This window comes from Lontra canadensis, unplaced genomic scaffold (assembly GCF_010015895.1).
Source record: "Lontra canadensis isolate GAN:19392208 unplaced genomic scaffold, GSC_riverotter_1.0 scaffold38, whole genome shotgun sequence".
Lineage (NCBI taxonomy): Eukaryota > Metazoa > Chordata > Mammalia > Carnivora > Mustelidae > Lontra > Lontra canadensis.
Window position 1 is genome coordinate 6,762,757 of NW_022631032.1, and position 12,408 is coordinate 6,775,164.

A 12,408-nucleotide genomic window follows, 5' to 3' on the forward strand; every position below is an offset into this window, starting at 1 on the left:
ACTATTTCAAATTAAGAACACAGAATATGATTTCAGAACCACAGCACTCCCTCTACCCTCATCAAAGATGACCTAAGAATGAGGCCTAACACCTACAAAATCACACAAATATTTGGAGCTTTTATCTTCTATTAAAAGTAACACTCCAGAAATGATAGACTAGCACATTCTCACTCTTACACAGAACAATTCTTGAGGCAAACAAAAAATTTTTAAAGATTTATTTATTTGACAGAAAGAGAGAGAGAGAGCAAGCACAAGCAGGGGGAGTGGGAGAGGGAGAAGCAGACTCCCCGCTGAGCAGGGAGCCTGACTCAGGGCTCCATCCCCAGACACTGGGTCTTGACCTGAGCCTGAAGGAGATGCTTAACTGACTGAGCCACCCAGGTGCCCCATGGAGATGAAATTATTTATTTATTTATTTATTTTTAAAGATTTTATTTGTATATTTGACAGACAGAGATCACAAGTAGGCAGAGAAGCAGGCACAGAGGAGGAAGCAGGCTCCCTCCTGAGCAGAGAGCCAGGTGCGGGGCTCATTCCCAGGACCCTGGGATCATGACCTGAGTCGAAGGCAGAGGCTTTAACCCACTGAGCCACCCAGGCGCCCCAAGATGAAATAATTTAAAAAGTGTTTCTTCAACTGTGTCTTTTGAAAGCTTGGCTCAAGACATCCCTCCAGTGGTCTTCTTACTCAATTCCTTTATTTTTCAGCTCCCATTTGACACGTTTCAGGTAATCTGGATCAGGGTAGCCATACCTGCAGAAGGAAAAAGCTCCTTAGTTTCTTCACAAACGGTCTTGAGGGATCTGTACAGTAGATCCCTGACATTAACATTCAGTGTTGCAAACATTCAAAACCAAGACTGCAAGCGGATGAATTACAATCACTTGTAAGTGTGCAGATGTGAGTGATTTAGCTGATAAGCGAGCCTAGCTCTCTGCCCAGGATCTGCCTTCCAATAAGAATTTGTTTTTAATTTTCACCTCATGGTAAGCAGTGACTCTCCTAAAGTCATACTACACTATATATTATGGAGGGTAATAATATTCTACAGGAGAATTTTCTAATTTGGGAAATCTTCAAAATTCTCAGGGCACATTCCCTTTTGGACACTAAGGGTTTGAGGCATTCTGTTTGCTTCTGTTAAAGCAAGTAAAGACAATTGGATTACCTATAATACAACTTCCACCACCATTAACTGAGACTTTTCCTAGAGTACTACTGGCCAAGTGAATTTAGGATCTCTATGGACCATTGGGAAGGGAGGGTAAAATAAAGGGTGATTTTAAAAGAAGGCAAAGTAAGTAACATTGCTAGGATCTATCTTCCAAACAGACAGGAAACCCCAAATTAAATCACCTTAGATACCATTCATCCTATATTTTGAAGTTCCCTCCCTTTAATGCAAAATTTAGTAACTGTGTGACACTTTGTGGTTTGGAGGGTAGAAGGTGATAGAACCAATATTTCTGCTTTATATTACCATTCCAGAATAGCATCTCTCAAAATACTTTACTGTAGTTAAGAAATGAATTCAGTAAAGTTGCATGATACAAAATTTATATATTACAAAATGGTTGTATTTCTATACACTAATAACAAAGCAGAAAGAGAAATTGGGAAAACAATCTCATTTACAATTGCATCAAAAAGAATAAAATAACCAGGAATAAATTTAATCAAGAAGGCGAAAGAGCTGTACTCCAAAAACTGAAATTTGATGAAAGAAATTGAAGATGACACAAACAAATGAAAAAATACACCATGCTCATGGATTGGAGGAATTACTATTATTAAAATTTCCTTACTACCCAAAGCAATCTACAGATTCAATGCAATCTCTCTCAAATTACCAACAGTATTTTTCATAGAACTTCAACACTTAATCCTAAAGTTTGTATGGAATCACAAAAGATCCCAATTAGCCAAGCAATCTTAAGAAAGAGGAACAAAGCTGGTAATGTCACAATTCCAGATTTCCAAGCTATACCAAAGCTATAGTAATCAAAACAGCATGCTACCAGCACTAAAACAGACCTAGATCAATGGAGCAGAACAGAGACTTAGAAATAAACCCACATTTATATGGTTAATTCATCTACCACAAAGGAGATAATAATATATAATGGGAGAGGCAATCTCTTCAATAATTGTGTTGGGGAAACTGGACAGCTACATGGAAAAGAATAAAACTGGACCACTTTCTTAAACCAGACATAAAAATAAATTCAAAGTGGATTAAAAACCTAAATGTAAGGTTTGAAACCAGAAAATTCCTCAAAGAAAACATAGGTAGTAATCTCTTGGACATTGGTCTTAGCAACTTCTCTCTGGATATGCTCCTTGGGCAAGAGAGACAAAAGTAAAAATGAACTATTGGGACTACATCAAACTAAAAAACTTTTGCAATAAAACAAAAAGGAAATCTACTAAATGCGAGAAGATACTTGCAAACAATAAACCTGATAAGAGGTTAATATCCAAAATATATAAAGAACTCATTATAGCTCAACATCAAAAAACCCACAAATAACCTGATTTGAAAATGAGCAGGGAATCTGCATAGACATTTTCCAAAGAAGACATAACATTTGTATGGAATCACAAAATGAATGGAATCATCTGATGGCCAACAGACACATGAAAAGATCATCAGGGAAATGCAAATCAAAACCACAATGAGATATCACTTCACACTTAGTATCAAAAAGACAAGAAACAAGTGTTAGCAATGATGTGCAAAAAACGGAGCCCTCATGTATTGTTAATGGAAATGTGAATTGGTGCAGGCACTGTAGAAAACAGTATGGCGGTTCCTCAAAAAGGCAAAAATAGAAATACTGTATAATCCAGTAATTCCACTGCTGGGTATTTACCCAAAGAAAATCAAAGCACAGTTCTAAAAGATATATGCACCCCGATGTTTATTGCAGCATTATTTACAATAGTCAAGCTATGGAAGCAACCTGAGTGTCTATCTATAAATAAATGGATTAAGAAGATTACATATAATATATATATATATAAAATATACATTTATATATGTATGTATATATGTGTGTGTGTATATACACACACACATGGTCCATATAATGTAATAATACTAAGCCATAAAGAAGGATGAATTCTTGCCATTCACAACAACATAGATAGACCTAGAGGTTATTATGCTGGGTGAAATAAGTTAGAGGACCAAAACCATATGACTTCACATATATGTGGAACCTAAAATACAAAACACACACACACAAAGAAACAGTCTCATAAATATAGAGAACAAACTGGTGGTGGCTAGGGGAAGGGGGCTAGAGGTTGGGAGGATAGGCAAAAGAGGGGAAGGGGACTAAAAGATACAAACCTCCAGTTGTAGAATAAATGACAGATGGTAACTACACTTACTGTGGTAAGCACTGAGTTAATGCACAGAATTGTCAAATCAACTGTTGTACACCTGAAACTAATGTAACTTTGTAGTCAACTTTACTTCAAAAAATACTGTATCCAATGCCACTGCTATAAAGTCTCCTTCTAGCCACACCCTCTCAAATTGCCATATTTTACAACCTCTAAATCCCGTTTAACAATCATTATATTTCAGAAGTTTCTCACATTTGTGGTCCCCCAAACGGTGATGTTTTGTGGTGGATATCATTCCATGTAATGACATTGGAGATTCCTAGCATTCGAGAATCCCCCACTGTGAAAATCAGCTTTTGATCAAAGGCTCTACGAAGCAGTCTCAAAACCTCATTTCCTTCCTCATTATCAGGCAAGTAAGCTCTTCGTTGTAATCCAGGGTATTTCTTTCCTGGGTTTGGGTGCTCTTTCTGTATGAAGACAAGAAAATAACACATGAAAACACTCCCAAGTCTAAAGTTTACTGTACAGATAGATGTGCTCATTTGCAGATAGAGCAAATAAAAAACAAAAAAAAATTTTTTTGGAGGTTTGCTCTTATTCCCAATAATTCATATTTCTCTCTTTGCCTAAATTCATTCTGGAAACACTATCCATCTTCTGAGTTGCCCTATTCTTTTTTTTTTTTTTAAGATTTTTTTAATTATTTATTGAACAGAGAGAGAGAGATCACAAGTAGGCAGAGAGGCAGGCAAAGAGAGAGGGGGAAGCAGGTTCCCCACTGAGCAGAGAGCCCGATGTGGGGCTTGATCCCAGGACCCTGGGATCATGATCTGAGCTGAAGGCAGAGGGTTAACCCACTGAGCCACCCAGGCGCCCCTGACTTGCCCCATTCTAACACAAAATCACCACCCGCTCTTTCTCTGCCTTAACAGACACAAAAGATACCTAAGTTAAAAGCAAACATTGCTGCCTTTATTACTGATATTATTCTTATTCCCATTTAAAGCCCTTGCACATGGAAATATACTGAATATCCCTGAGATATTCAGTAATCGGCACCAGGACAGTCTCTTGCTCTGCTCATTCTAGCATATTGAAAAGAAATGCATGTACTTCAGAAACACTTACTGTTTGTATGCCTCCTTTCATATTATAAGTAATCACAATGGAGCCATAGGATTCATAACCTGGAAGTGAGTCTCTTAGGACGGTGACAGTCATGGTTCCCTCTGGCTGATTGCCTTTCTGGATACCATAGGAAGTCTGGCACACAGGACAGACCGGCTTATAGGAAAAAGCTTTGTTGATACAAGAGGTGCAGAATGCGTGCTTACACTTCGATAGCACTTGTTTGTTACTAATGATGTCAATACAGATGCTACATATGTCCTCTTCCTTCTCCTCTCCTGATGCCCCAGAACTGGCAGAGTGCTGGAATGTTGAGAGAGCTATTTTTGAGTCATTACTATCAATGTCCACGCGTGTTTCTTGGTCCGCATTCTTTTGATCTCCAGCTAACAGGGACATTCCCACTTTTTTAAAGATATACTGCTTTGCCTTTGCAAGGTGATTTGGCAACCCAGTCAAAGTCATTGACTCTTGATTTAGTACAAAGTGTACATGCGGATGGTTTTCCCTGAAGTCATCTGCAAACTCGTTCTGATGTAAGTGCTTTCTCTCTTTGCCAAGAGCTTTCAGTGAAAGAACTTCTCTCATCAGCTCGCTTGACACATATTGATAGGCATCGATGAAACTGGAATAAGCATGGGCAGACAGATCGAATTCCTTGTCCTTAGGTTCAAAGAGAATGTGGATTTTCTTACTGTCTTCCCAAACCTCACAACGAGTATTGTACTTTTCTTCTAACTCTGTCATCTCCTGGAGTAATTCATCTTTTACAAGCATATAGTGAGCCGTGTCAACTTCAATTCTATTCATCAGGCATGTGGGAGTCAATATTTTCACAGGTCCCATGACAAGACTTTCAGAGGCTTTTAGGTCAAAAAAATATCTGGCAGCGAAAATGTCATCTTGGGTCCCAAGGAGAGTTAATTCTCCTCCTTTCTCCTTTATAAGGAGCTTTGTAAATCGTTGATTCAGTTCCTGTTTGATCTCATTTGCCTGTTCACTGTCTGCAAAAGCAACAGATTTCTGCTCCAGAGATCCCACGGTTTTCTGAAATTCACTGACAAAAGACTCTCTAGCAGCTTGGAGATCACTTGATGGATTGGAGGTGAAGTCTAAATAGACAGTATTCGGAGAACTCTCCTGAGTTGTTATTTTAATTTTTACACCAAATCTCTTCTGTATCAAGTCTATTTTATCAGGATAGATATACTGGAAATACTCAAAGAAAGGCAAGGGAATTTCAAGATGGTTGCTTTCGTCTTCTGCTTTGGTTTTTGGTTCCAAGGGAGAAACACAGCTGTTCTTCTGGTTCTGCTGATGGAGTGGCTTCCTCTCCATTGTCAAAGGGGAAGATTCAAATTTGCACCCACTTTCTTGGAGTTGCTTATTCAAGAAGTGATATATTTTTTCAATATCTCTGAAGGTGCCGCACACCTTCTCAATTCCATTGTCCCCTTCCATCTTTTTGACCTTGGGGCAGATAGTGGTTACGTGTTCCCTCTGCTCTTTAGAGAACAGCTTACAGTTCAGGTCCGCTGTGACGCTAAGAAAGATCTGAAATTTTAAAAGGAACAAATAAAATCTCTCGGACGTCAGTCCTACAGTCTCTTATCAAGACAAAGTCTATTATACTGAGTGAAATAAGTCAAACAGATAGAGTCAATTATCATATGGTTTCACTTATCTGTGGAGCATAAGAAATAACATGGAGGACATGGGGAGATGGAGAGGAGAAGGGAGTTGAGGGAAATTGGAGGGGGAGATGAACCATGAGAGACTATGGACTCTGAAAAACAATCTGAGGGTTTTGAAGGGGTGGGGGGTGGGAGGTTGGGGGAGCCTGGTGGTGGGTATTAAGGAGGGCACGTATTGCATGGAGCACTGGGTGTGGTGCATAAACAATGAATTCTGTTACACTGAAAAGAAATTAAAAACAAAACAAAAAAACCACCTAGGTTTCGGGAGCCTGGGTGGCTCAGTTAAGCAACTGCCTTTGGGTCAGGTCATGATCCCAGACTCTCAGGATGGAGTCCCACATTGGACTTACTGCTTGGTGGGGAGTCTGCTTCTCTTTCTGACCCTCCCCCCCCTCAAATAAATAAATAAAATCTTAAAAAAAAAAAAAAAAGACAAAGTCGAGAGACCAGAGAAACAACCAGAGGGCGACTGCTTTCAAATCCTTTTGGCAGAGAATGCAGCAGGCTATAGCCTAGAGGTTCCCAGCTCGTTCTGCCCATTAGAATAACCTGGGGAATTAAAACAAAAGAAAAGCAAACAAACAAAAAAGCCAAGGCCCAGGTCCATCTCTAGAGATTTTGTAGTAAATGTAGAGCCTGGGCATGAGCATATTTAAAAAGTGATGTGGACACAAAGTCTGGATTCTAGAGCTGTCCTCTATGTCCACTATTGGGGAATGGGGTGGAGGGAAGGTACATCGGCTTTCTGGGAAAGTTGCTACGGTTCTCAAAAGAGCCTATGAGCTTCAAGGGGAGCCTTAAATCTGAAAAGGATATGTTTTCGTATTTGCTGCTTTTTTCTCATCTTTAGTCCCCCTCCCCTTTTTAAAAAAAACTAAATACCTAACTGCATGACATATTGCTGGGCCCTCTAACTCCTGACCTTTAGAAGATCGAATATAGGACAGAAACACCAGATTAAGCAAAAAAGGACAGATGCATACTGAATGTAAGAGAAAAGCAAGATTTCTCTGGTTTTTGTACATGCTACTCCCTCTGCATACAACATCCTTCATCCAGATCATCCTTCAGATGTTGCCCAAATCCAGCCACCTCTCACGCCTCCATCAGGATCACCCAGAGTCCAAGCCCCTGTCACCTAGCTTCCTTCCTGCCGCAACCCCTCCTATCTGGGCTCTCACTTTGTTTTCACTTTGGCCCCTTCCTACACTCAGTCCTCCACACAGCAGCCAAAGTGAGCCTCCAGAAGTATAAACCAGATCACCCCACTCCCTTGGCTCAAAACCATCAGATGAACCCCCTAAGATTGAAGTTAAAATCCAAAGTCCCTGCCTTCATTCCCCAAAGACCTGATTTCTGGCTACCTCTCCAAGTTCCTCTCCTGTCATTCTCTCCCCATCCCCTGCCTTCTAGCCACAATAGTCTCCCTCCTTGAAGCCCCTGGACTTCAGGATAGAAGCTCCTGTCTCAGGGCCACTTATGCTTCCTTCTGCCTCAAACATTCTTACCTCACTTAGCTTGCTCCCTTACTTCATTCATGTCTCTACTCAGTACCTCATCTGAGAGGTTTTTCCTGATATCTTGTTTAAAATAATGGTCTGAAAAAAAATAAAACAATGATATCACTGTTTATCATCTATCCTGTCTTATTCTTCTTCCTAGCACTTATCACTGGCAAACATTTTATTATATATCTATTTTTTTAACTATTGTTATCTGTTTCCCTCATTAGAATGTAAGGTCCCTGAAAGCAGGGTCTGTGATCCTGGCTATATTCCCAGCTCCCATGACAGTGCCTGGCACACAACAGGAAGTTGATATTCATTTGTCAAATGACTACATGGCTGGCTCGTTCTCATCACTCAAGTCTCAGGCCAAATGTTACCTCCTCAGAGAAGTTGTCTCTGATTTCTGGTCAGAAGCAGCACCATTCCTTCCCCTTCTTCACTTTGGCCCCGTCACCCTCTAAGGCCAAACCCTATCCTATTTTCTTCTTAGCACATATCACTGCCTGAAACTGTTTCTTTTATTTTGTTTACTTGCTTGTCGTCTTTCTGTGTACCTCCCCACCCAGCAGGGACTTTGTCTATTGTGTTCACTTCTGTGTCCCCATGACCAGAAGAGGGCCTGCCTCCTAAGTACATCATCAGCAAGTGGTGGTCAGATCAATAGTGAAAGGTATGGTGAACGGAGAGGAAGGTGCAGGAACATACCCCTCCCAACTCCTTCTTTCAAACCTTACCTTTTGCAGACAGGAATCCATAACATTAGGAATATGTTCTTCGTTTTGATGCTTCTCACCTGACCTCACCCGTTCCTGTGACTGTGGCAAAAAAGATGTTCCGGGTCTTGCATTCTTCTCCATTGGATTCTTAGTGGGTTCCAGAAAAATAGTCACAAGTTTGTTCTCAACCATAATCTGATGATTTTCTTTCTTCAAGACTCTCTCTTTAGCTTTGGTGGAGACATTATAGACACACATACACATGGGAAAGACTTTATGTTTATTTTTACTTATTTATTTACTTTTTAAGATTTTATTTATTTATTTGACAGACAGAGATCACAAGTAGGCAGAGAGACAGGCAGAGAGAGAGAGAGCAAGAGAGGCAGGCTTCCTGCTGAGCAGAGAGCTGGATGTGGGGCTTGATCCCAGGACCCGGGGATCATGACCTGAGCTAAAGGCAGAGGCTTTAACCCACTGAGCCACCTAGGCACCTCAACTTTTTTTTTTTTTAAGATTTTATTTATTTATTTGACACACAGAGAGAGAGATCACAAGTAGGCAGAGAGAGAGAAGGAAGCAGGCTCCCCGATGAGCAGAGAGGCCGATGCGGCTGTCAGGACTCTGAGATCATGACCTGAGCCAAAGGCAGAGGCTTAACCCACTGAGCCACCCAGGCGCCCCAGGAAAGATTTTAAATAAACCTGTTCCTCATGTGTCTGTACCCTGCCTCAGCAGCTTCCCAAGAAGGCAGTTCCCTGCATCCTGGAATAGTGGGTTGGGGACCAGCAGTGCAGGAACTATTCAAACTCTAATGTGGGCAGCTTATGCTTTTGTTTGTTTGTTTTTAAAGATTTTATTTATTTAAGAGAGAGAGAGAGAGAGAGAATGCATGATCCCCAGCATGAGCAGTGGGGAGGAGAGGAGGGAGAAGCAGATTTCCCACTGAGCAGGAAGCCTGATGCTGGCTGGATCCCAGGACCCAGGGATCATGACCTGAGCTGAAGGTGGATGTTTAGCTGACTGAGCCACCCAGGTGACCTGGCTTATGTTTTACTGTAGAAATGAAAAGCTCATGATAAGGCAATACACTCTTTAAAAGTCACATTTCTGAAATTGTCTCCAGTTTCCCATTGCAGTGATATGCAATAATACTCATTACATAAAGTTAAGTGGAAAAAGCAGGAATCAAAGGTATAGCCTCAGAATTATGTAAATATATGTTGATTGACTGACAGTCATAGAAAAAAGGCGGCAAAGAAGTATGTCATATTGTCTCCAGATGGTTTTATTTATTCTTTTCCCACTTTGCTATAGTGAGCATATATTACTTATGTGGTTCTCAAAAATAAATCAATGGAGTAATTAAAACATAAAAATGGAATACCTAAATGACAAGAGTTTACCGGTGTCTGGCGGGAGGGAAAGGTGTCCTTCCCAGAGCTGAGAAATTTGAGTTAGGGTGAGGATACCGGAAAGCATCAACTTTAAAATGTGGTCAGACCAGATCGCCGACTGGGCACTTCTGGGCTCTACCCTCCCCATCGGGCTGTGTCTTTGGGCAGCAGCAGCCCCCGGGTCCTGGCCCCATCAGACGGTGCCATACTTTCTCCCGCCGTCTCTCCTAGGTCAGCATGAGCTGGGTCTGCCTGGAATCCCGCGAGGCCAGGCGCCTTGGCACCCGCAGCCCCGGCCCACCTCTCACCTGCCGGTTCCGCGAACTTCACCAGGAAGGTGACCTGGTCCCTGTGGTAGAGGGGCTGGACGGTGCACTCCCCGCCGCCGGACTGCTGGCTCTGGAAGTAAATTTCCAGCTTCCAGCGTGTTCGACGGCTGGACTCGGACACCCGCACGAGCAGCGGGGACGGCGGGCAGAGGGCGGAGGCCATGGCTCCGGGCGTCTGGCTCCGGGGGTGGGGGGGCACCGGGTTCGACCCGCGCTCGGCAGTCCTGGGCCCTCAGAGTTTCAGTTTCGCTTTCCCCGAAATCCCTCCCCCCGCCAGGCAGAGCCGCTCCCCTCCTCCCTTGGGGCGCCCTTCCTGCGGCGGTCCGCCGGGTGAGTAGGTCCAGGCCCCCGGGCCCCTGACCAGCGTCCCGCGGCGGCGGTGGCCGCTGTCGCTGCTGCTTCTCTCCTGCGGGCTCCGGCGGGGGGGTGGGGGTGGGGTTGGGGGTGGGGGGCGGACAAGAAGCGGGTTTCCAGGACCCGCTGCCCCCTGTGAGGATGGGGACGGCTCAGAGGTCTAAGTCAGACTAAGTGTCTCCTGTGTTTATGATTCCTTTACATTCTTCTTCTTGTTACTATTATTTGCAACGAAAATGTAACTCACATTCTGAATTCAGGTGAAACGCACTCACATTTGTCTTAAAATTTGAATTCGTTCACCTGCATTATCATAGGTCATCAGTGACCTCCCTCCAACCCTATCCTTTAGACTGGCTCTCAGGACTTTCCTCTGATCATGCCTTGATTTGGCTAACCGTGCCCACCCCCGTGTCTTAGGGAGGAAAGGTGAGAGCAGAGGCCCTGCCCTCAGGGGCTGGTAAAGGAAAACGGACTTGTGAGTAAGGAAGCAAAATCTCTTAAGGCCTCCAAGAATTAGTTTGAAGCAGAATGTCAAAAAGCATGAGAGGTGGGGAGCGTTGGAGGGGCTAGAATCCCTGTGATCTGAAGCAGAGAGGGAGCACTTGGCCTTGGAGGAAATGTTAGGGGACCTAGGAAGGGTCTAGATCAGTGCTGACCAATAGAAATAGAAGAGGAGGGACGTATGTTATTTCAAGTGTTTTAGTAGCCATATTTTTAAAAGTGTATGCCCATTCATCGGTTAACACCTGTGTGAAGTGACCTGTGTACACAGTTGTTCTTTACAGCCTTTATTACAATAGCAGAAGATTGGAAACTCCTTAAATGTCCATAAATAGGGGGACCTAGAAGTTTAACAGCCTAGAGTGCATCTATACAATGGAATGTGAAGAGCAGTGAAAAGAATGAAGAAGCTCTTTATGTGCTAACACGGAGAAATCTCTAGGATGCATGACGTGAGAAAGGCAAGATGCAGCAGAGTGTGTGAAAGATGCTACCTTGTGTGTAAAAATGCCTCTGGAAGGATCCAGGAGATGATAATGACAGTGACTGCATCTGGGAGGGAAAGGTAGTGAGGGAGGTAGGAGGGAGGCTTTCAAGTTTTTCTAAATTTGAAGCAGTAAACATTCTACTTTTCAAACAATAAGATGTAAAATTAAATACATTTCAATCCTTAAGAAGAATATATGGCAAGAGGCTCTGAGGCCCTGAAATGAAATGGTGTCAGTACAAAAGGAGGGTAGGGGCATATTTGAAAGCGATTTAGGGGAAGCCCCGAGGCTCAGTCAGTTAAGCTTTCATCTCTGGATCTCAGCTCAGGGAGAGTGGAAAATTGAGGATCAGGAGAAGCATAGCCTAGAGACAGGTGTGGGATTCATCTGGGCGGCGGGTGAGTTGGACCTTTGACCTAGGTGGAGCCGACCTTTGACCTAGGTGGGGCTCCGAGCCGAGCATGGCCAAAGCTCAAGAGTCTCTCTATCCCTCTGTCTATGCGCACCACCTCCATGTGCTTGCTCTCATGCTTTCTCTCTCTCCCTCTCTCTCTCTCAAAAAAAAAAAAAAAAAAAAAAAAAAAAAAAGACAGAAGAGACTGAATGGGGCACTATGCTCTTTTTTATTTTGGGAGGGTTAAATGAACGCTGCCCCCACGCTCAAGTCTCTCCCTGGGTCTTCAAGGAACATCCCCAGGTCTGAAGGAAGAAACAAGTGCAACCGCATCTAAAACAAAAGCCCATTGGACGCCCACAGCCAAGCAGACAGCGACCTTATCCCCCTTTTGTGAAAGCAGCAGTGCCCTCTAGAGGCGAAAGTGGGAGAAGAGGGAGAAGCAGGCTCCCCACTGAGCAGGGAGCCTGATGGGGTGCTCAATCCCAGGACCTTGAGATCATGACCTGAGACACCCAGCCCTCCCCCA

The 12,408-nt window shown here is 43.1% G+C and overlaps 1 protein-coding gene across 3 annotated transcripts; it reads right to left on the minus strand.

The window, feature by feature from the left end:
* Positions 1 to 576: 576 nt before the first annotated feature.
* On the minus strand, positions 577 to 10,341 carry DTX3L (deltex E3 ubiquitin ligase 3L). Of its 3 annotated transcripts, none has more exons than XM_032869525.1 (5): positions 10,119 to 10,341; positions 8,432 to 8,643; positions 4,493 to 6,046; positions 3,614 to 3,831; positions 577 to 760 (listed from the first exon to the last, which is right to left on the minus strand). In XM_032869525.1, the coding sequence occupies exons 1-5, from the start codon at positions 10,300 to 10,302 to the stop codon at positions 691 to 693; spliced, it is 2,238 nt and encodes a 745-aa protein (XP_032725416.1). In that variant the 5' UTR covers positions 10,303 to 10,341; the 3' UTR covers positions 577 to 690. The 3 variants fall into 3 exon arrangements, with proteins under 3 accessions (XP_032725416.1, XP_032725415.1, XP_032725417.1); XM_032869524.1 differs by having other exon boundaries at positions 4,478 to 6,046; XM_032869526.1 differs by having other exon boundaries at positions 4,478 to 6,046; positions 8,432 to 8,560; positions 10,119 to 10,215.
* Between the last annotated feature and the right edge of the window lie 2,067 nt (positions 10,342 to 12,408).

Bases quoted from the DNA above. Each gene is read 5' to 3' on its own strand.
- DTX3L (XM_032869524.1), bottom strand. From the start codon at position 10,302: ATGGCCTCCGCCCTCTGCCCGCCGTCCCCGCTGCTCGTGCGGGTGTCC. The intron at 3,832-4,477 runs GTACATGCATTT...GTCTTCATACAG, and splicing joins AAACAGTAAGTGTTTCTGAA to AAAGAGCACCCAAACCCAGG. The intron at 761-3,613 runs GTGAGAAACTTC...TTCCTTCTGCAG, and splicing joins CCGTTTGGGGGACCACAAAT to GTATGGCTACCCTGATCCAG.